This window comes from Ceratosolen solmsi, unplaced genomic scaffold (assembly GCF_000503995.2).
Source record: "Ceratosolen solmsi marchali unplaced genomic scaffold, CerSol_1.0 scaffold48, whole genome shotgun sequence".
In the NCBI taxonomy this organism is placed as follows: domain Eukaryota; kingdom Metazoa; phylum Arthropoda; class Insecta; order Hymenoptera; family Agaonidae; genus Ceratosolen; species Ceratosolen solmsi.
This window is the reverse complement of record NW_011948440.1, coordinates 1,732,895-1,758,526: the sequence shown is the minus strand read 5'-3', so window position 1 is coordinate 1,758,526 and position 25,632 is coordinate 1,732,895. Positions and strand designations below refer to the sequence as shown.

General features: G+C 26.1%; 1 protein-coding gene across 1 annotated transcript in view; it reads left to right on the top strand.

Moving 5' to 3' along the window:
* The window catches only part of Glurb (metabotropic glutamate receptor B), a 147,623-nt gene that overhangs the window by 84,221 nt on the left and 37,770 nt on the right, over window positions 1-25,632 (top strand). Inside the window, exon 2 of the mRNA XM_011503824.1 lies at window positions 16,823-16,965. Coding sequence (XP_011502126.1) covers window positions 16,823-16,965 — 143 coding nt within the window. The remainder of the gene's footprint in view (window positions 1-16,822; window positions 16,966-25,632) is intronic.

The window sequence follows — 25,632 nt, the reverse complement described above, 5'->3', positions numbered from 1 at the left end:
CAATAAAATTTGTTTTCTGACGTTAAAATTTATTCTCCTATCGTGTATATCTATTCGAAGTAATAAAAAGATATTCTCGCAACACACAAGCGCAGGAAGTTTTTGATTCACTGAAACAAAAAGCCTTCCGAAACGTTGCGCACCAAAAACCAAAGCCAAAACTATCCCCAACTTATAATCCAACCTTAATGTCGTATTCTTTAAGTAAGCACCAGTAATGCGCTCATGTGTAAATTGCGCCATATCCACAGTGACTCTCAATACAGTTCATTGTTTATGCAGAGAATCCATACGAGCCGAGCTCAAGTATCATAAAGTAAAAGAGAGGGTGCGAGTGAAACGCCCCCAGGACGCCTGTTCAATAGAGGGGGTGACGAATGGCGCTCGTAGGGGTTGCGCCAGTTTTTTCCCGCGAGATATGGAAAACTCACCACGAGGTTTTGGAACTGCGAGGTCTTCGTCAATTCCGCTGCGCCTTGCACGTGTGAAAAGTTCAGAAGCCTTTCTTTCCCGCCTCCCTCGTTCAACGATGCTACGACTGTTTGTCTCATCCTCCTCCTCCATCTCTCCCACTCCTCCAACACCACTGGTAGACAGGTCACTTTACACTATACCTTAAACTATCAATGATGTCCTCGCCCACAAGATTTTCTGCCCGTATATCGGATTCTGGAAATCTCACGCAGTGGGCAAAAACTATATTCGACTTGCATCCTTTTCACCCCAATCGACTTGTTCCAGCATTATATTTATATGCCATTGTCGTTTGATCTCAGTCACAGCTAGCAAAATTCTCAAAATATATGTTTGACGTGACTTTATAAAAGTTATATATTCGAATTTGACACCTTCTTTTTGGATTTATGGCGTGTACTTTTATAGCTTTTATATTGAAATGTTTTATTAGTTTTATTTTTCTGAACTTTTGAGAGGAGAAGTAAATTCGAAATATTTTTTCATTATTGAAAAAGGTTTTGTTGAATTAATATTTATAAATATTATAACATGATTTTAACTTTTTTGCTTAAGCTATTGAGATTAAATGCAATCATTTATTTATCAATATTGTATTGTACATAAAAGTTTTTTTACTTAATCCATGTAATAATTCCAATAATTCATTACTAATGTTTGATAAGTCCGTTTGTTCTAATGCAAAAAGTGACACGAAGTTATGGTGAAACGTCTAAACTTCTTAACGAATATATCATACTTATTCATTATACTTACTAAGTTTTTCTTTTTTTTTTTTTTTTTTAATAAGTGAAGTATAATTAATATTAACATCCAGTGATTCACATTTTTAGAACTAGTTTTAGAATTAGTTGATTGGTACTTTTAAGACTTAGTTTTTAAAATAGTAACTTTTTACAATTAATTGATTGCGAATCTTTCAGTAATTTATTGAGTAGAATTTATTATGATAAATTATCATACCATACGCTATTTAACATTAATTTGACACTCTGACCAAAAATTTTGCATCTCTATAAAAATTAATATTCTAAGATTCATATTACATATCGATTTACGAATTGATATAAATAATTAATAGTACTTGACAATATCACATTTTATAAGTAATTAAGCAATTATGTTCTAGTTACTTTATTCAATAAACTGTGTGAATGATTTATCTATCATTACAATACAAGTACAGTTGTAAAACTTGTATATAATTCGCAATTATATTCAGTATTATTAACTACAACTTGAAAATAAATATGATATGGTTTACTATATATATATATATATATTCGAAACTCTGAACGAAAATATATGATTTATACATAAGTGTGTGTGTGTGTGTGTGTGTGTGTGTGTGTGTGTGTGTGTGTGTGTGTGTGTGTGTGTGTGTGTGTGTATAAGCACATATACTTTTTTTTAAACATTATTTTCAAATATGATAAATAAACAAATTTAATAACTGTATATATAATTGTACTGTATTAACATAAGATAAAATTATTATTTTTATAATAAAGTCATACAATTTAATGAAGTATCACTGTGAGAAATTATAAAAAGAAATTAGTTTTTTCAAAATCAAATAACGTTTTTAAGTTAATTTAATAAACAGCGAGATAAATTAAATTTTTTTTAATGTATTTACACGTTAAAAGGAACTTAGGAAGAAAAGGATTAAAAGGAAATAGTATAAAAATTATTAGATTACCTAATTATTTCTTTAAGAATTATAAATACTTCGTTCAATGCAATATTCCAGTACACTAAGTAACTCTTTATTCGAGAAATAAAACCAAAAACTTTCAATTTAATTATCATTATTAATTACGTTAAAAATACTAATTGAGTATTTATTATATTCTTTAGAAATAAATGTAATGTTATTATTTCTTAATACTTTGGTTATCACAAATAATATACTTTCTCGCAATAAATTAGCTGTAAATTTATGCGCGCGAACATAAAAACACGAATGATATTTATAGGTGAATATTTTACATATTGAAAGTCAATTTCTTTATCTACATTGAAATCCCCTATCATAACAAAAAATACGTGGGCAATCAGTATTTCTGAGAACAGCACGAAAATATAAATTATGGCTTTCAGTATCTCTCTTATAATATTTTTATAAGGAGATTATAAGGAGAGCTGAATATCTCTATTCTTTAATGATTTAGGCATAAATAAAATATTTTAAATAGCAACAGTATAATAACATACATATGTTTATATATAAAATTAATCAGCAATCTAATTTATTAGTGACTATTAGAAGACTAATTTATTCTTTATGATGTTTATTTATCACAGAATGTACAATGTATAATTACATGGAAACGCAACAGACTCGAAATAGTTAAAAGGACAACGAAGTATATAATTGTATAATTACAAGTACGTAAATGAGTTGTAAGTAATCTAAATCCTTGAATTAAAATTAATTTATTTTCCATCTAATTTCATCCTTCAATGTTAATGGAATAAAACGATTCGATTAGTGAAAAATCCCTTATCATTCAGAATGCATTAACTACAATTTATAAATGATTAAATCAGCTAAATTATTTATTTATTTTATGAATATTATTTGATATATAAATTTCATATTATAATGCACTAGGCATTGAATTAAACAAATATAAAAACAAATTATTCTCTTTTAATTTATTTAATCTATTAAAGATTTCATAAAGTATTCATTATCGTTTACTTGGATTTAATGCATAAAATAATTATTACGATATAAACCTATTCGTCGTAAAAAAAAAAAGTATCAAATATGCAATTGAAAATTAATTTTTCCGACAATCAATCGATATAATGATTTATTATTATCAATTAATTTTCTAGTTCACTATTGATATTCGTATATTCATTACTTAGAAAGCATTATATCAAAAACAAAGCTGATAAAAAATCTTTTATTGTTCAAGAAAATTTACGAAGAAATAAAATAAATATCATCGACTGTTTTATTTGTGCAGTTTATTTGTTAATAGCAAGCGATAACGATAAAAGAAAACTTCGATCACTCTTCAAAAAGTCAAGGAATATCATTACTTCCTCTCCCCCTAACTCTCTCGCTCTCACACACTTTCTCTCTCTCTCTCTCTCTCTCACTCACTCACTCGTTACAAGTACTTGTTCTTAGTGATAACTCCGACGTTCGCACGTGACGATGATGAAAGCAAGTAGAGTAAAGTTAGGACGAAAACTTTGACGATTAATTTAACGCCCGAGTGTATTTTAGCGAGCTCATAATAAGCGATAAAATGGTTTATATTAACGCGTATCCACCTCATCACAGCTTCTTTAATACGACTTTAATACTAGAAAAGTCCTTTTCAGTGAAATAATTTCACACCCAGCCCGAGAGAATTTACGATCATTTCCTCACTCCTTCGTTCCTACGTCTATCCCAACGTACTATACGAAAGTGCCACAATCTCGGTAGAATCGTGGCGTACCAGCCACACTACACACCGCAACACAATTGTTTCGCCCATCGGACCTAAAAGGTTTTTCGTGTGAGTAGTGCACACATTTTCGGATGCCGTTCACCGTAGTCTGTAAGCCTATGTGCCGAAAATTTTCAATGCCTTTAGTGCAAAATAAGTTTTGTGCCCATCTCGCTTACGTTCTTATGCACCCGTTGTTTCTCCGTCTCTGACTTCTTCTCTCATTTTACTCAAACAAGTGCTGGCTTCTGCCAGAAAACTAAATTCAAACTACACCGGGGGAATGAAAATGCGCAAGGCAGCTTTCAATTGCACTCGAGCGTTGAAAGTCTCGACGAGTGTAATGCGTTTTGGTCAAGGCTCAAAGGAATTTCGATATATATATATATATATATATTATATAATAATATAAAATAAATATTATATATATAACTGTTTTCTTGATGGAAGACTTAGTGACTCATCATTGGTGCCATACAAAGGAAGACCACGAGACAATCAATTTAGAATCGCCGAAAAGAGCGCATCCGCATCTACCCATTCTGAAACGAATTATTTCAATTATTCTTTTCTATCAAGAGTGTATTTACAAATAACTGAACAAATGCAGCTTGATTAATGTAATTAAAAAGTGTACTGCTAAAATAGAAAATAATAAATACATTTAATAGAATTATTGCTGAAAGAATAATATCAAAATATCATATCTTTTATTCAGTATACTAGAATCAATTTGATAAGTAATAATTAATTATTCATACTTTTAAATTCAAAATCTCTTCTGAATTCTTATATTTTATTTTATTACTATATTGTTTGTTAAAGGTGTTAAAATTTCAAAGTACTTAAGAAGTAAAAATACGAAAAATACAAAACAAAATATATTTCAAACAAACTAAAGTTGTATATTTTCCGCTATTATTCAAACTACATTTATTTTATAAATTTTAATTTAACGATCTTGTTAGCATCTAAAGTGCATTTATAATTCCGTAAAATGCACTATTAATCATAATAATGTAAAATAAAAATTATTCTAATTTATATTTGTTTATTGAAGTAATGTAATTATTTTTTGCAAAGTGTAATTTAAAATGTATTCGACATAACAATATTTTAACTTTGAATTTTACTCCACGTTTATATAATCTTTTTTTTTTTTTGCTAAATTACGGCATGACAATATTAAACATCGTTACAATTGTATGGTTCAAGATATTATAGAATCATATCAATTATTATTGTCACAGAAATTCACCTAAAATTAAAATAAAAAAAAAACAATATATTTTTTTAAATTAAACAAAAATTTCTAAATTTTCTCGAAATTAAACAACATTACATAAATAAACTAAATTATAAAAATTATTTGCATATATAAATTTTATAACATATACATATATGTTTAATACATGATTTATATGTATATTCTAAATTTCCTTACTTTTTCCTATCATTTTATGATATGCAATTTTAATATATATAGAATTTAAATAAAAATAATACATATATACATATTTATATATGTATATAATTATTAAATAGCAAAAGCAGCTCAAAATAAATATATACATAATTTTTATGAATTATTATCTACTCGCATTACCAAATTTATGAATAATTTATAGAAATAATAAATCATGTTTTTCGCTGTTATTTTCAAATGGAAAAAAAAATAAAAATTACCTGTTACAATAAACTCTATCCTAATAATCAACTTATCAACTATACAAACAAATTTATTCACTTTTGATTGTTCAAAATTCTCAAATAGTCCTAATTCCATTAGTAGCTTTAATGATTAATTTTGATGTTCACGATCCTTTCTTTAGCAATTATGTATAAATTATTTATCTTAAAATTAATACAACATCAATTAATTTAATACGTTAACATTTTACAGTTAATATTTCTCTGTATTCTTCAAAAATTTAAATTAATTATTAATTCTTTTATACTTCTTTTTGTAAATGTACTCAATGAATGACTTCGCTTATTAAAATTATTCAATATCATAAATTATTAATTATCTTGCGTATTAAAGATTCATAATACTTGATAATATTTGTATTCATTCATACTGTTCATTATTTTGAACTTCTTTACCTTCCTTAGCTTTATTTTAATTAGAATAAACAGTTTTTCATTACTTACCGTAAATACAAGGCTTCATGCTATTTTATTATTTAATCTTATCGTGTACTATAAAATTATTATATTATATTAGTTAATTAATATGAAATATTAATGACTTAGTTATTTATGATTAAAGTATTTATACAAGTTCAAATTTCCAATTATGAGAAATTCTTAATTAAGAATACAATTGATATTTACCAAAACCTTTATTATATATATTTACGTTATTTTATGATCTTTGTTAAACACATATTTTTTTATTATGAAACAGTAAATCAAAAAATGTATTGATAAATGTGAAACAATATAGAAAAAAAGAACGTAGATTCGTTTGAAAAATCTTCGTTATCGCTATACTAATATTATACTATATATATACTATATATTAAATATCATAAAATAATTATTTAATCATAAGAAGAAATTTAATAAAAATAAAAAAATTACTTTATTTAATGTGATTAATTTTTTTTTATTTAATCTTCAGAATATTATATTACAAATCAATTCAAATAAATAGAAATAATAAAGACATGTGTTAATTTTAGTCAGTGCATTTACCCTTTACTTGCCCGGCAACCCCACATAACATCTAGTGGGTTTTATTGTTCTACGTTAATTATTGCACGTTTGGCTGACTAGTCAAATTGTGGGATTATTTTCCGAACATTATCAAATAATATTCTGTTATCTACATCAAACTGGATGAAAAGTCTGTTTCAATTTTCCTATATTATATATGAAATTAATTTCTTCAAATTATTTATTATTACAAATTAGTTCTATTAAAGGAATTATTTATAAATATGAAAGCTTTTGTATAATAAATATGCTGAAATATTTACCTGTAAATGTTAGTACATTTTTAACCTTTTATAAAGTTCTTGCTTAATTCATGACTAAATTAATTTTCATGAAAGAAATTGAAATAATTATTTTATTCTTATTAAACAGAAAAAATAATTGTTTTGAAAAGCAAGCTTGTACTACCTGAAAAGTAATTACGTACGCTTGAAAATGAAATTCTTTTTACTCTATTAGTTTGTAAAAGAATTATATAGCTTTTATGATTTTCCTCACTCAGATAATTATTACGGATTACATTATTTTATTACAATTTCTTTTAATAAAAAATGTAGTTTCATATAATTTTATTTATAGTATGTTTATACTATAGAATTTTTATAACAAGTTTTAAAATGGTAGATTCGGCATATGTAGATAGTTTGAAAAGTATTTACAATATCGAGGAAATATTTTTGCATAATAAAACTCTTCTCGTAACTAACTTAATTTTAAATGTATATTGAATTACCCTATTCACAATCATCATATTTCACAGATTTATCTCCTTTGCCAAAGAACAACTAATCTTTCAATTGGATAGTATAACGAAACGAGAATAATCGAATTCTTCATTATTTGAATCTTTCGCATTGCCAGCAGCAGAGAACGAGCATTTTTTTTTCAAAAAATTGTCACGCGAATGAAACACATCAACAACATCACTATCTTATCTATATATATATATATGAAGATAAAGGGATGTAGAATTCTGTGAATGAAAAATCGTTCGATATCTAAATATAAAAATAGATTTGTCCTTTTTCCCTATAGAGCGAACGTTGATATAAGTGCGTAGCGGTACCACATTAGATACTACAAATTACAACGAGGATTCACGTTCGCACAACTGTCACGTCTATACTTGCAAGCGCATCTATGGAAATAAAGCAAGTCACCTGGGAAATCATTGCAACATGCTAGGCGGGATTGCAGCAAGAGCGAAACAGCAAGGAACAGAGAGAAAGGATCAGAGGGAGAAAGAGAAGATGTTCTTTTACCGTCATTAAGGCAATCTCGAACTTTCTGTGTTCATGGAATACAACAGATTACAATGGACACAGTGATACAATCAGTATATTTCTTATGCTCAGAGGAAATTAAGAGCAAATCAGAGCAGAGAGAGAGAGAGAGAGAGAGAGAGAGCGTGTGTGTGTGTGTGTGTATGTGTGTGCGCGAGTTTGTGTGTGTGTGAATGAGAGTGAAAGAGGGAGAGCGTGAGTGAGATAAATAGTAAACAAGTTAAATGGACGAAGAAAGAAGTAGAAACGGAGAAGTCGAGCGGTGGGTGATATTGAACTTGGTCATGCACTGACATGAGATTACTTTCTCATTTGCAGAAGTGAAGGTGCATTAAGTGCTTATTCACGCATCGCTGTACGGATTCGAGTATACTACTATAATTCGTATACTTATATCCAAATACGATAGTTCGTTGTAATTCTAATAACATACTTTGATCGTTAAAAGGTACTAATGAGCACAATTAAGAAATTCATAGATGCGTGTAGAACAATAAATAAATCTTCGTTAAATTGATGCACATTGCATACCCAGGCGTTTAAAAAAATTATAGAAAATTAAATATTACAGACAATAAACAAAAATTTTTTCATCGTATATGCATATGTATAAAATTTTATATAAAAATTTAGTTTTTACTATTAGTGTTTGTTGAATTTGATCAGAGGCGCTTTTCGGATGGCTAATGTCGGATATTATGATTTTTTTTTACTCCACTTAATAAAGCAATGATTAACAATTTTTAAGGAATAAATAAAAAAAATAAATTTATAATAATAAGTACATCTCGATAAACTTAAATAAGTTTTAATTGCGATATATATATATATATAAATTATGATAGAATTACAAGAAAAAATATTATGACAAAAATAATTATTAAAATATGCCTACATTAAATTTAATTTTTATTGGATTATATAGTATTCAAAAGAATTACTTGAATGATTTAATGAAATTTATATAATTATCCTTATGGATGATTTTTGTATTTTTACAAGCTATACTTTAAGCTAATTCTCATTCCAACCAATTGCTGTAAGAAAAACAAAGTTCTTAATTTAATTATAATATTACACATCGTCATAATAATATATAAAAATATATAAGACTTTTAAAGTACAACGCGTGTAGATGCATTTGTGTATAGTGCCGTAGGACCTATTTCAGTTATATGTTCATCATATTAAAAAATAAATATTATTAAAAAACGAAAAAATAATTAGAATCGTTTGTTTTTATAAAAGTTCGTTACACTAATTAACATTTACAGGTCATGTATAACATATCATTTCTTTAATTTCCTTTTTTTTCGCTGAATTTTAAATATAAAAATATACGACAATAATAATAATGTTTTTGAAAATATAAACACCGTTTACATCTTAATGAGTCATGCAAGTCTTTTTATAAAAATAAAAGTCTTTAAAATAACTAACTGAAACTCTTTACTGTACTGGAACATTTTTATGTACACTGGCACCTCATTCGTGTTAACTGAGAGTAGCTTTACTTCATTATAAAAAAAAAAAAAGCTGATGTCCTAGACTCATTTTATTTTATCATAATTAATGGATAGTTACTTAGATTACGTCGAAATTTTTCTTTTTTACGAAAAATTATTTGTAAATAAAGTACTACCTTTTTTCCTTCTTCGCCTTCATTGTTTCACTACGAGCTTTCAGTTTTCAGCTGAATATTATAATAAAATTTAATATTCATATTTTTACCGACAATATCAAATCATTCTTAAGGAATTTCCAATTATTTTCTTTACTTTAATTTGAACTTTTAATAATTATAATAGAAACTACTTTTTTTACTAGCATTTTATTATTTTACTTGATGCTTGAAATTTGAAATTTCTTATACATCGCAGACTATTAATTTAATATTAATATCCAGTTCTCGGATTTTGTTTATCTAATATTTCGGCGAACATTCTACCTAATAATTTTCTTAGTTAGTATAAAATATTATCTATCTTTATCTTGTTTATATTGACTCTCTCTCTCTCTCTCTCTCTCTCTCTCTCTCTCTCTCTCTCTTGTTTATATTATCAATCTTGATATAAATTTTCTTGGTATAAATATGTATTATATTTATTGTTATTTGGCTGCAAGAAAATTATGCAGTTCTTTACACGTAGTAAAATTATCGATTGTTCGAACTTACCATTACGACATAAAACAAAAACACTGTAATATATATCATGAAATCATATAAAAATCATATTTATATCACCTAAAATAAGGATTGTGATAAAATATCAATACATGCCATCAGAAAAGAATAATGAGATACTTTTGTAAGTACAGGTTCTATTATTCCAAATGTTCCATACGTTCTCCTGCATTTTGAAGTCTTGAGCGACCCTTGGTATGAGCTTTCCTTTTCCCGAACAATTCCGGTTTTCATATAACTTGTAGCGGTCTTTCAAATAATCGCCGATTATGTGGAGAAGATAGTAAAGGTAGTTTGAAATAATGTGGTTATCTCCAAGAGAATTCTTGATTCTGCGTAGTAGTAAACTTGTCCAACTTGGTTGTCGTATACATTTTGATTTCGACTGAAATAGCAAAAAATGCGTGAGGATAGAACTTAATAAATAGTATTAATTTAAAAAATTATTTTTAAAACTATATTTTTTTTTATTTTAGTATAAGATATGATAGAAAATGTAATTGACTTTCAAAAATGTAATTTTCAAAAAATAGATGTTCGTATTTACGTGTAAATCTTGCAACATAATGGTGAAAATTATTAAAATAATTTAGTTTGAATGATTAATTTAAAATAAAATCTAAGACAAACATTATTAAGTATCTCTAAACATTTTAAATATTACTTTTAAATAGGAAGGAACATTTTTATTTAATTATAATCTTCATGCATATGATCAAATGTCATAATTATTTCTAAGCAATTTTGTTACATAAAATTTAGAAATATTTTATTATTTACATATTAAAAGTCTTTTTATAAATCAATTGATTTAAAAAATAATAATAATGACTGTTAAACTAATAAACCGTTAAATAATAATAACCAAAAACCTTCAACATAATTTAAACCTCCAAACATAATTTCACGATCAACAGAAAACTGAATGGAAATCTTAATTGAGAATTTTGATATCTCCTATTACTAATATTTCAATTATTAAAATGTATTCCTTTATATATAGAATCGAATAATATATCTTAAAAGTAATGTAATCAAGATATTTTCCATATAATTCATTTTACCAAATATTGAAACTTGTCTTGATACATTAATATAAATAGTATATTATTGAAACTAATAATTGGGAAATGTATATCGATACGATATATGTAAAATAAATTTTGAATATAAAAAAAAAAATGAACACACATTTATAATATAAAAATTTTGCATTAACATTCAAAAACATGAAATATACAAGTTGGTTAAGAAGAAATTTTTAATTGGAGAAGATTTTTGTAAAACTAGAGAAGTATATTTACATAAATAAATATTACTCTATCAATCATGAAAAATATCTATAATTAGCATACTATTTACTCATCTACGCATAATTTATTATATAATTTAATATTATAATGTAGCAATTAAATTTTTTAATGCAAAAAGCTTTCAAAATACCAACTTAAATTTAATATTTTACTTTAAAATACCCTTTATAATGTAGCAATTAAATTTTTTAATGCAAAAAGCTTTCAAAATACCAACTTAAATTTAATATTTTACTTTAAAATACCATTATATATATATATATATATATATATATATACGAATTAAACCTAATTTAATACTTATAATTATTAAAATAGATAAAAAAAAACGCTAACTAATACCTAATATATTGATATGAATTTTTTTTAACTCTGAAATTATGAGTAAATAATTCAATACAATGGCGTACCTTTTTCAAGCAATAAAAAAAGTTTCGGAATATTTGAAATGAAAAATCGTTTCTACAAGAAGTAATAATAACTTTAAAAAGAAATTATTTATTATTGCGAATTAGTATTTCTTTCTATATAATTTCAAAATAATCGCTATATTTATTTAATTTCATTCAACAAATTAAATTCTTATTAATCATTTGCATCATAAATATATTTGCCTACATACTGTCATAAAATATAAAATTGTTGCACGTCTATACACTAAACTGTGAATAATAGCGTTAACAAAGTCAATCATATCGTTGTCAATAGAATATGTGTACATTAATTGTAAGATGTATTTGTACTGATGTGTATAAGATCATACAAGACATAATTGTTAGATTAACATAGTTAATTCCATATATACAACGAGAAAATACTCTCAACTATTTATTCTCTATTGCTCATTATAAAACATCAAACCTTACGTGCAATGACTAACCTTATCATTGATAAGCGGAGCTACACGAAAATTGAGTACGATACGATATGATAAATAATAATCTGTGTTTGTTTCTGCTTAAAATATGAAGCGTGAAGTATGAATTAGCATCATTAATTTATATTATTATCCACTCTTCGCAAGTCTCTTTATTTATTGAAAATAAATTAAAATGATTCGATTACATAAATATTGAATTAATCGACATACTAATATATTAGTTATATTTAAATCGTACATAAAATTATTTAACTAATAACCTTAAGATACGTAATGGTGTATTTAATAAATTTTGATAAAGTTGATAAATTATTTTACCGCCATAAAAGTTTCAATCTAAAAGTCATCTTAAGATTTTACTGTGAAAGCCTTTTCATTTATACATAATGCATTGTAATTAAGAGATTTTATTTTCTATTCTAAGATTAAATGCTACCTAGTGCCACAATTTTCAATTAGAAATTCTAATAATTTAAAGAGTATAAATATAATAATCTGTTAATTCGACTACATACCGGATAATATGGATTATCCACTTTAATTATCGTCTGTAACTAACCCAACTCTGCTTATATTACGTAAACACGGGATACCACAGAATATTATGTTTATAAACACGAATCTTACGATAAATATTAAGCAGATTAATTATTTATATAAACTCTTTTCAACAATTATTAATATTAATTTCTTAATTTAGAAAATAATTAATTAACATCTAAATACTGTACTCTACAGCTAAATAATATTATGGAAAAAGAATTGTTATTTACTGATATTTTTAGAAAGTTCAGTCTTATATAAATTTTACTTTATTATGTTATTAATAAAAGTATCAACAATTTTTCAACATTATTCTTATTAATTGAGCTAAAATGAAATTCAAATTATTAATCTCCATTGCTGATCTAACCCCTATCCAACACAGCTTTACGGTATTGACAAATTATATGTTATTAATATTCACGTACACTTAATCAGAATAAATAAAATCTTGATTAAGTTGTGATAGCTGTGTTTGAGTTAATCATTTGCTCAGATTGATTTACACTTATGTCATTATTTCAACGAAACTTCGAATTTTCTATTTTCATATATGAAAAATTTCATTAAACAATTTTTAGAAATTTTTCTAGAGCTATTATTGTAATAAACATAATTTAAAATAATTGCATATTTGTCGTATATATGCTAATATTCTGCGTAATAATATTCATTTTATTTTAACGCAATATTAATGTTTATTTAATAATGTATTGATAAATGTGTTTCAATAATAAAAATAAGACTGTGAAATTTAGATTACTAAAACTCATTTACATGCTTATTAAGACATAAAGATATGTACATTTATAAATTATTTAAATCAAAGTATCAGAGATTTAATTGTTACTTAATGAAAATAATTCTCGTCACATATACTATTAGTACGTGTTTGTTTTTGGTCATTTTATATTTTTTTTATAAATGTATAAAGCGTTGTATATGTGTATAAAAAATACAATAAACTATTTAAAACTAATTATCAATCAAATTCCGAACAAAATACCTTATTTAAACAATTTGAATGATTTTGAAACTTTTAACCTTTGGAAAAAGCGCACTCTCGCAGTGCAACAAAGAAAATCGTCCGAATTAAATGACATTGAATTTATAATGAATCGTGTTCATTTTCTTCAAAGGATCATAAAAAGTTTTTTAAAATGTATTCATAAATTGATGAAGTTTATAAGCATTATTATACATTCTTTAAAAATACGGTAATTCCACTTGGGTAATTTTAGACAAACAACAGAACTCTATTACCTCTCCAATCATTATACTTTACGATTCATAAGCAATAAGATTATAAAAAATGCGATCTCTTAAATTCGAGCGAAGGAAAAAATATTGACACCAGAGCCATAATATGCAGATTTGGGTAAAAATCTGATAAAACCATCCGCTCGTACGCTCGTCTAATTGAGAAAACTTTCACCAAAAAAAGCAGCCTCTCAGTTCGCTTGGCATTAGCATAAATTGATTAATAGGTATAACGCGACGACGCAGATGCCGCAATCGCATCAGCACAAGCGATTTCGCGAATCCAATTGATCATGCGAATCGGCATATCAATTTTACTCTCGGTTTGCTTTGCGCAGGAATGTGCTTTGGATGCCACAAGAGAATTGGTCGCATTACATGTCAGGAGTGACTGATGGCATTCAACATTATGGTACCGCGATGTGTCTGCTCCCAACGACTGTATATTTCAGCGTGTATTTCCGTATATGGAAACTGGCTTAATTAACTGTTATTCGATACGTACAGGAGAATTTCAATAAAATTTCAAACTATCCACTCGATTTATTTTAAACAGTGACGACAATATTGCCGAGTCTTTGAGATCAACATAATATTGGAAAATATATGAAAATATATGCCGGGATTATTATAAATCAACTGTTTTTAGTATTAAGTTATGAATTTATACCAAAATTATTACAAATCAAGAATCTCCCTATTGCAATACAATATGTCTAATTTTAGTAAAATGCGAATTCTGGTTAAATGAATTATTTGTAAAATATACTCGTCACTATAAAATATATTCGTTCACAAAATTAATTAAGAGATTACTATATTGGGCAGTATTGGAATTAATTAAATATTTATATTGAAATAATAAAATTAGAGGTATTTTCAGTGCTAGTTTAAGGTCTGCCAATATTGTAATTTCAAAGATTTTATCTTACAATGAGGATTTTAAAAAATTTATTCGAAAAATCATATTTTGTCGTGAGATGATTACAAAAAATATTTGCTTTTAATAATATACGAAGAGCGAATAAATTGGAGCTTCGATTTTCTTATAAATTTGTCAATCGATAAAAATGCCATTTAAATAGAATAATCATTTGGAGATTGTAAAATTTTAAGAAGAATTAGATATCAAATGTCAAAAGTTAAAACTTTTTTTCATACCCTAGTTGAGCGATTCATAATTAAGAAAAGCTTTCGATAATTAATTTTTTGTCATATATCAAGCTAAGATGTCTACAAGTAAATAGATTAAATTGAAAGGGAAATGATTGGAATTGCCTTTAATGAATAGTACTTTGAAATTATACAATTTGTAATATTTAATGTCATAATAATCAATATTTGAATAATACATCGTAATTTGTTATTTATTTAATGATATTTTCACCTAAAAGATAATCAGAAAATATAAGTCCTTATAAATGACGTATTAATTCCCAATTCATTTTTTTTATTATCGCGTGTTGATTAAAATCTGATTTTATGAGTTATAAACGCATGTTGACTATATAGTACTAAAATAATTATGAGTGTCCATGATAATACGTGAAATAATTTATTATTATGATTATTATTATTATATATATATATAAATATATTCAAATATAAATAATATAAAAGACATTTATAAAATAAAAACATTTTTATAATGGTGTATCTGTATAAAAATTATATATATATATTTATATATATATATATATACATATATTGTGTTAAAAATTAAAACTTTTTCCTTTTTATATTTAGATATCAAAGCATGAATTTCTAGTTTTCAGGAGAAGAATTAAAAAATTAATTATATGTCTTTACAGAATTTCTGACTCGTATAATTTCAAAAAATATAAGACGACTGTATAAATTTATTTACTATAAAATCAAATATCGTACACACCCAGTCTTAAAAGTTATTTTCAAAAAAAAAATGTTTATAGTTTCTAGAACACTTATAGACACTTATATTGTAGGTTTATATAAGACTTATATAACACTTATATAATACTCTATATAACACTTATATAAAACACTTATACTATACGCGCATGCGCGTGCATGGGTCCCGACAGGTGTGTGGGTTAGGAAAGGGCGGGGGGGGGAGGTATATCTGTGCACATGTGTGTGCGCGCGCGCGCTTGTGTGTGTGTGATACAAAATTATGTGTGTAATATATAGTATTATTTTTCTTGAAATTGACAATATATAAAATCTGAAATATTTCATTTTTATACATGTTTGGACAATAATTTTTTTATGCTTGTCAACGTGTTTGTGAAAAAGATAATAGAAAATACTGTATTTGACTATGTTTGTTCGCCCGCGCGTGTATAGTTTTTTACTCAAATCAGTATTCATTAAGGAAAAAAAAACTACTTTTTAGCTAAAAGAAAGTGTTCGACACTGATTGAAGTGTAAATTTAAAAAAAAAAAAAAAGCAAATCAAAATGGAACGAAAGAGATATTTGAAAAAGCTGTAAAGTATTATTACAAAGCTTACTTATAAAATCCATGCCAACTGTTATTTTACGTAAACCTAATAGGTGAATAATTGTTATTTATGGACCAGATGCTTTTTGAATTCGAAATACCTCCATACAATAGCTTTATTATCCGTTCAAATACACATAAAATTTTGTCCACCTAAATCGTATCGGATTAAGCAAGAAATATACCAAGATTTTGATATCTAAAGAAAATGCTTAATATATTTGCAGGTTCGATAAGCAACATCGATGGAGCCGAATATCACTGCAATAAGACAGCCGTTAGGAAAGTCATCAGCGGAGTCGTTGGCGCGGCGAGCTCCGTTACCTCTATACAAGTAGCCAATCTCCTTCGGCTCTTTCGCATCCCTCAGGTTGGTAATTTAACTGTTATCATTGCCTAACACTGTTATAATAAGGTACTCTCAATATATCACTTTCCTATTTTCCGCTAGATTAGATAAAAGCGATAATTGATTGAGCACGTGGATACTGAAACAAAATACTTTTTATTGCTCCAAATTAAATTCATCTTGTGAAATTTATACGTTTTTTTTCTTCTTTTTTTCATATAAGTAGTTCAATGTTTTAGGACCTCTCCAATTGGTTAAAAATTTTACGAAATCTTTGCATTGCTCTGAAATTCTTATATGTACTCTCGATGGCATTCTTACGTAGCGCAAGCTCAGAGCTTAAATATATTTGGTAGAAATTGTAAGGAAAATTCGCATCTGACCAAGATCTCGTAAAATCTTTAGACAATATTTGTTTATCTTAATATTCGTTAGAATTAAATTTTTATAGAGAGAGTTAAGTATTTTATTTCAAAATAATTCTCTTTAAGATAAAATAAAATATAAAAAATGTAATGAAAAACGAGCAAATAGTCCAACTGGAATAATCAAAAGTCAATAAATTCTCCAGTTGGCGATTAATACCATTACAATTACATGACATCGATTATTGATTGTAATAATATGCAAAAATTCGTACAAATAATATTGATTAAATAAAATACATGGTTTATCTAATAGTTTAATGAAAGATTTCACAAATTAATGAAAATAATGTTGTGGTATTGGGCAGAGGCATTGAAATGTAGGTTAAATAGTCGTAAAATCACTTTGATGAATTTGGAAGTAAACAACTCTGCATTTAGATGTACTCAAACTGTCAAAGTCTCGAAGGATTCGCGGACGGATTACGAAAATGATATATCTCCGAAATTTAGACCATTTATTTTAATCAATCTGAAATTGGTGACGCATGCACGATAAATTAGCCGGCAAATGGCTTCTCTTTGCTTATCGCTTGTCGCTCGTTGAACGCACAACTCCGAACTGCAAAATTTGTTTCCCTACTCGACGATGTCTGCAGCAGCTGAGGGCGATGGGTGTGGAAGCTGTGGACGAATCCAGAACAGGCCGTGGATCACGATTTATAATATTCCTCAAGGGTTCCGATTACTCCCAGGCCAGTTGGTATATTGAGCGACGATTTCGTTTAAACGCCACTGACCCGTAAGAATTTATTTTTGCAACACGACTTGCGAGGCGTTGGCCTAAAACCATCCTCTCGTGAAATCACCTTACCACCTCCATCTTCTATCTTACATACTCCAGATACGTCTGCGCTTTTTTATTCACCTCCTCCGACAGCCGGTCAACGCTTTTTCTCCCACCGACACTTTCTTCATCCATCCTGCCCTTCCTTTGCCTTTTCCCACATCTGTCCCTACAACCTATACTTATCTACTCCCCCCCCCCTCTTTCTCTCCCTTTTCTTGTTTTTCATTTTGCACCTGAATCATGAGATTTTGCATTATACGATTTCTCCGGTCGCATAATTCTGCATTGTTAGAGTAAAAGTCAGGGAGTGGATAAGCTTCGCATCTTGAAGAGAGAAACCGTCTACGATCTTGCTGATTACATAATTTAGTGCCGGGACTTTAAAGTTTCGTGATGAAACAGAAATGGAATATTTGCTAGAAAGCTTTTCTTTATTAAGATTACGCAATAGCCGCTTACCTTGTATGGAATATTTTACAGCAGATTTTGCTGAGTTATCAAATGCGTGATATACTTTTATTTACACAAGTACTTGCTAGTGGTATTGTTGTTTTTAAGCATCAAACTAACTATGTATGACTCTTATTGTCTTCTCATGTTCGTGTACTTTTGAAAGTGAAATTTTAATTTTTATTGCACCGTCGATTCGATACCGCGCGAATTGCCATAAATTTCATTAATATATTGATTCGCGTACTATGCTTTTGAATAATCGTTAAACGTTCATTATTACAAACCATAAAGCCATATACATTTCTGCTTTCATAAATCTCTGCGACAATCATAAAAGATTACTTTAACTAATATCATGTATAGATATATAGAAAGATATATACTTTCAGATATATACTTCAAGATATAATACATCGCATTACCATTGAAGTGGCAGCTACAATTAAAATATTTATGATTATTCTACTATTGAAAAACGTTATCAGGGCGTCCATCATCCTAAAAAGATTTATAGAAACGGTTTTTATAATGCCATGAATGCTTAAAAAACTCACTGGAAATTCGAGATGACTTGAATGTTCCTACATGTTAACCGAATTTATCGTAAAATAATTAATCTCCGCTCAAATTGAGCTGCACCGTACGTTATGTCTCGCACATATCACTAAGAGATCATGTAAATGTACACCTTCTGGTTCCTATGGAGACTCACCTCTTCTCCGCTTCCCAAACCTCGCGACATTTCCAAATCAGATGCATTCCTCTCACGTAAGTGCGCCTATTTGCATCGTCGACGAGTTCCGCCGATCTAACGGTCCTATGCAATCACTCTTGAGGATCTATTAGATGATGATTCGGCAAGATTTCGCGACTCCATCAACCCTCAGACTGTATTGCGCGATGAAATTCCCCAGTGAAGAACTGAAATAGCATTACGTCCCGCTGCGTAAAATTCTACTTACCGTCCTTCAAGATCTATTATATAAAAGCCACTCATATTTAGTAGTTTTTCATACATAAAATCTTTTAAGCATCTAATATAATTTATTTTATAATATTTGGCAATGAGCGTAATTTGCATTGTACGCAAATAAAATTATAATATGATATATGATAGATTTAGGTAAATCAAATAATAACTGTGTGATGTTCTGTAATAAAAAAAAAAAAAATAAATAAATGATAAGACGACTTAATATGATCTAAAAAGAGGCTGCAGTATGCAAGCCAACGAAAAAGAACAAAATTTTTTTAAGAAGCTAATTAGCATCATTAAGATAACTTTAAAAACGATAATTTTACAGTTTTTACGTGGAGCACTTAAAGAGTTAATGCTTTCGAAGTATTAGAGAGACAAGAGAGTTACAATCGCATATTTAAGGTGATGAAGAAAGTTGTTACCCAATGGAGGATAAGATTACTTTTGCGTGGGTGGCTAGAGCCATCGTTTAATTTTTTATCTTTTGTTCATTTCGTGATAATAAGTAGAAATTCCGAATGATCGCTTTATAACCTTAGATGTGCGTCTCGTTATACAATTATAAACTTCTACATTGATTTTGCTGTTTGAAAGCAATAATAAAATTATATTTCAATAATTGAATATTTTATGGAAGACCATATATATTTTTATGTTCGATAAATAATTTGACTAAAAGATAATCCTAAAAGAAAAAATTATTATTTTTTCTTAACTATAATCGCATCAGATATTTTCATTATTCGACAACTAAACATCGATCAAAACATTTAAATTTATAATTAATTAATGTACTGTTTAATAAATTAAACGCAGCAGTTATGTAATTTTCTATTGAATGACAACTTGGTTTATGTTTTATTTTCAAATATAACTGAAAGAAAAAGTATATTATTTCAAATTTTGTTTCCACGAAGTACTGCATTTATTCAAAACGCTGTATAAGTGGTGAAAAAAAATTGTGTAGCAATCTTTGATGTTATATATATTCAATATTATGTAACAGGCTATTTTTACAAATATTCTTATAATTCTAGTAAATCCTGTTTCACTTTCACTACTAAATTCTGGTTTAAAAAATTTAGAGTACAATGCTATTTCACTAAATACTTTTTATTATAAATCCTATTAAACGTATTTTTTCCAATTAAAAAAAATAATAACAAAAATTATTTTTCGTTTTAATAATGTCGCAAAATGAAAGTGATCGATTTATTTTAAATAAATAGAAATTTATTGCTTGTAAACAATCATTCTTTTTCATTAATAAGCATCAAACTTTAGCCACATATGCAATTAAAAATAAAATTAGTATATTAAATTGATTAACACAATTAAGTTTTCATTTATCATTCAATAATATTATATACATTAGTACTTTAAAAAAAATCCATTTGTATATTAATTATCATTTCAAACTTTGTATAATATATTAAATTTATAAAAGTAAATTGTAAAGTGCACTATAAAATATAAAGGAGTTGCGACACTTGTATCTATGTATACATTACACTTGAGTATTAAAAAAAAAACTTCTTAAACATACCCACTAGTTCGCTCTGCTATCGAAAAAGATATATGTACATAGAATACAACTATAAAATAGTTATTAAAAATTTATTTACAAACCATACGAAAATTTCGAAAAAAAAAAGTTAAACATAAATGCATTACAAGTCTTTTTATTTTCTTCATATTTTCTATTATCTAGATAAAAATTACATATATTGAATTACTATTATTATAAAATAATATTCACTTTTATCAGGATTAGTTTGAGCATGCGTTTATTACATTTTTTTTCTCATTTGCATTTGGATAATATATTCACGATATTATGAAAGAATTTTAAAAAGTTCTGCATAAAAGCGTATAACAGTTTCTTTGAATAATTATATTTCTTTAAAATATTCATACCTCTATAAGTTTCTGAAAACCACATCTAAAGACCATAACAGAAGTTTTTAGAGCTTAATATATTTGATGCATCGAAACAATAAAACTCTTTTTTGCTCATAGATACTTTTAGTTACATAACAATGTATTTTACGGTTTTATTTCAATAAAAATTTTAATGTATTTTGAAACCTTAATATTTTCACAACTAGAAAAATTATAATAAGCATTCGTGTTAATTAGATTATTTAATATCAAGAAAATTTAGTCGATAATAATTTAATAGGAAATAATTTTACTTCGTGTTCTAACGCGACATCTAACATTTTAAAAATATATAGCAAAATTTTAATTTTTAATTTAATAAGTATTTTTAATTAAAAAACACAATTAATTTTATGTAACAAATTTTATTGTATTACTCTGTCGATTTTTATATTAAAATTTTAATTAATTTTCATTAATTAGTCAAATGACAATTCATAAGTTTGGTCAAAGGTCAAAATCATAGAAAAATTAAAAATCACGTTGTTAATATTAATTTTATTACACTTAATAATATTCAAAAACTATTACCATTATTATAAAATATTTTTAAATAATAAAATATGAATTAAATAAAATAAATATTTCCGAATTACGATAACAATATAAAAGATGAAAATACTTTTTAAAAAAAAAATTTTTTTTTCATAGCTACATTTTCACTTGATAATCAACATTTCTACAAATACATCCTTGTTATAAAGAAATTTATTTTATATTAAATTTAAAATTAAATTCACGTATATTATTCAATTTTATAATGCTCAACTATATAAAAGTAGCCCTAGGCAACAGAATTTATAAATGAAAATTTGTTACATATGATCCATTTTTTGGTGAGTTATCAAAAGTATATTAATATAATTGATTCAATTTAATTTGCATGTAAAAATTAATTGAACAATATAGCACATAACGAATTAAATGGGAAATATTTTCTTCTCACTATGAACGGTAATAAAAAAAAATATACACATTAGAATTTACTCGATTATATAAAAATAAGAATATAATTAATTGAAACCGTGACAAAGAAAATTGATAATATTCTATTTTTATATAAATTAATTTTTATATAAATAAAACTGTAGCATAGTAACTGAATGTAGTAAATAGCAAATAAATAAGCTGCTTAGGAAAGCTTTTATCAACCGACGTATGTATTGCTTACTGCTTTTCTGAAAAATTAAAAGTACTTTTGAGCATTTCAATTTATAATTTATTCGCATCATAACTACAAGTAGTATTAATTCTTTTTCATTCCTTTGTTGAAAGAAATTAAAAAGTGAAGTTCAAGCACATATGATAAGTTGCACGCATGAAAAAACTTCATAATATTCCTATATTTGTCTCGACAAATGATAAAAGATATCTAGTCCTTTTCTCACTCACACTTTCCACTCTTTCTTTATTCATCTATCGTTACAAATTCTTTTTTATACGTACAAATGGTTATTTAATCTTACATGAAAAGCGTACATTTTGTTAAAAAAAATAATGAGTTTTCAATTGCAAAAAGATTATACAAAAACGATGTAAAACATGTTAAGGACTTTATTCACAAAATTTTTGAGAAAAGTCATGAAATGTCTACTAAAATTTTATAGTGATGAGCACTGTAATTTTTAAACAAGGAATTCTTATAATTTCTATTAAAAAAAATTTTATAGTACAAAATTGTAAATATACTATATCAATATTTTTCCAAAAGGACTAAATATTTATGATTAAAGAATATAATTAGCTTGTTTCCAAAATATTTTCAACTTAAAAAATTGACTGTAAAGTAATATACCTTAAATCCTTTAATATAACATAAATTGTTATGTTATTAAATGATATCTATTATACTTAACTTTTGTAGCGCTATTTTTAATTAAGGTAAAAATTAAGTCTAATTATTAGAATTTTTTCTTATCTTATGTAATATTCTTTTTCCTCAGAGTTTCTAAAAACTCGTAGAAATATCTTTTATATAAATGGAGAGAGAGCACTTATTTATGTAAATTTATTACCATTATCTTTAAAAGTAACTTGTTTATAAGTAACACCGATAATGAGATATTTATTTATCAATATTATTGTATTTCTTAAAATTATCATAATATAATATTATAAAAATATGTGAAATGATAATTAATAAAAAAATTATCTTTAACTAATATTAAACAACACGCACATCCACTCACACACAAATGGTATTGCTTAAAACGAGTACAATCGTAACATTTTATATTGTAAGTAGTAAGAAGAAATGTAATTTTAAAATATGGTTTAGTTATATGGTTTATTATTTGAACAATAAAGCAAATTGAACATGACGTTGGATAAAATACAACATTATTTTGTAATGTACTTGCATATAATCAAAATTTACGTAAACGATAAATTTAAAAACTTTTCACTTTTAAAATTAAAGAATTCTCTGATTTCAATCTCAGCTTAAAATTTAAAGAATAAAGAAAAAATAAAAGTGCATTTATATTTTATAGTAACAATTTGTTATAATTCAATGTAATTCCTAAACTGATTATTTTTAAACAGCGGAAGTCATCATGCTCGTATAATAATTACAAAAATAATGTAAATAATTAAATACTTTATATACTTGTCTATCAGCTTTAGTTTATGTAATTCCTTTCTTTTTCTTTTTTTAAAGAGATTTTACCATTTGACTATTCAAACAAAATCCTATAGTTTTGTCCCCCTTTAAAACAAGTTTGGTTGATTAAAATGCAAAACATTCATTTGATGAAATTATTACTTTGATAATTAGAATAAATTTTAAAATCTTGCTGAAAACCAAGAAATAGAAGATAAAATAATTTAATTCTCTACAAAAATTTATTTTTTGCATGTGCAGAAAATGCTAAATAAATTTCATTATGACCTCATCAATCACAGAATATAAGCTTAACGACTCCCTCGTTAACTTGTAGTTGCATTACTGTGGAACATTTTCTCGAGTTGCCTTTCAACAAGAGTAGATTACTCATATATTGCTTTTCAGCCTATACACTTTCATATATTTCATTATGAGTCATTGCCAAAACAGTATAGTATATTTACATTTTCATTACATCTATTGTTTCTACAATACGAGAATAATAAACAAAAGCAGATATGTGATAAAACACTTATTACGTGACACCTTGGGTGAAAAATCTCATCGATCAAAGAAAATTGACTGACACAAACACTTTACGTGAATTGATCATATATTTTCTATGTAATAAAATTAGTTAAATTGCAAATAGAAGAGTTTTTAACAGCTTTAAAATTTAATATTTCTAAGGAGACTTTTATCAAATGTTTGAACATGGTAATGGGAATATTAATAATAATTTTACATATTTTCTAAAAATTGCTTCAAATAAATATACATAAATTAGATAATTAAATACAATAAGATTTAAAGAAATATCTTTAAATAAACTTGAAATTAATTGAACATGAAATTGAAGTACGTTTTAGCATAAATCTAGCGCATCGATTATAGAAAATGATAACGGAAATATTTTTTAGATATTTGACCCTGAAAACTTTTATCAATCTTATAGAAAGACTAGAAAAGTATATTGTAGGGATCAAGGAAAATTCAAGAAAGACCGATATTTCTGAAAGGAATCTCCATTAGTTAACTATATACCCAATTGAAGTTTTAAACTTATGTGAAAAATACCTTGGATAAGTTTTAGATATTTTTAACATGACAGATTGGAAGGTAAATTGGTAGATAATTGTAACAACTGTTTGCGTATAATAATTTTTTTTTTTTAACATACTTTAATAAATTCATGAATAATAATTGCTTTAAATTTTATCATATCGATGCATTCGCGACATTTTCTTATTTACATTTGTAATATAACTCAGTCATGCATCATTGACAATATTATTTCAGAATATTTTGTTTTCGTCAAGCTACATTTCTTACACATTTCTACATTGTTTTTCTGACTTTGAAAATGCTGATTAAAATGATGTCTTTAATGGTAATATTAAAAATAAAATCACAAATATATTAAAAGAATGCAATTTCAGTAGAACAAATTATATATATATATATATATATATATATATATATATATATATATATA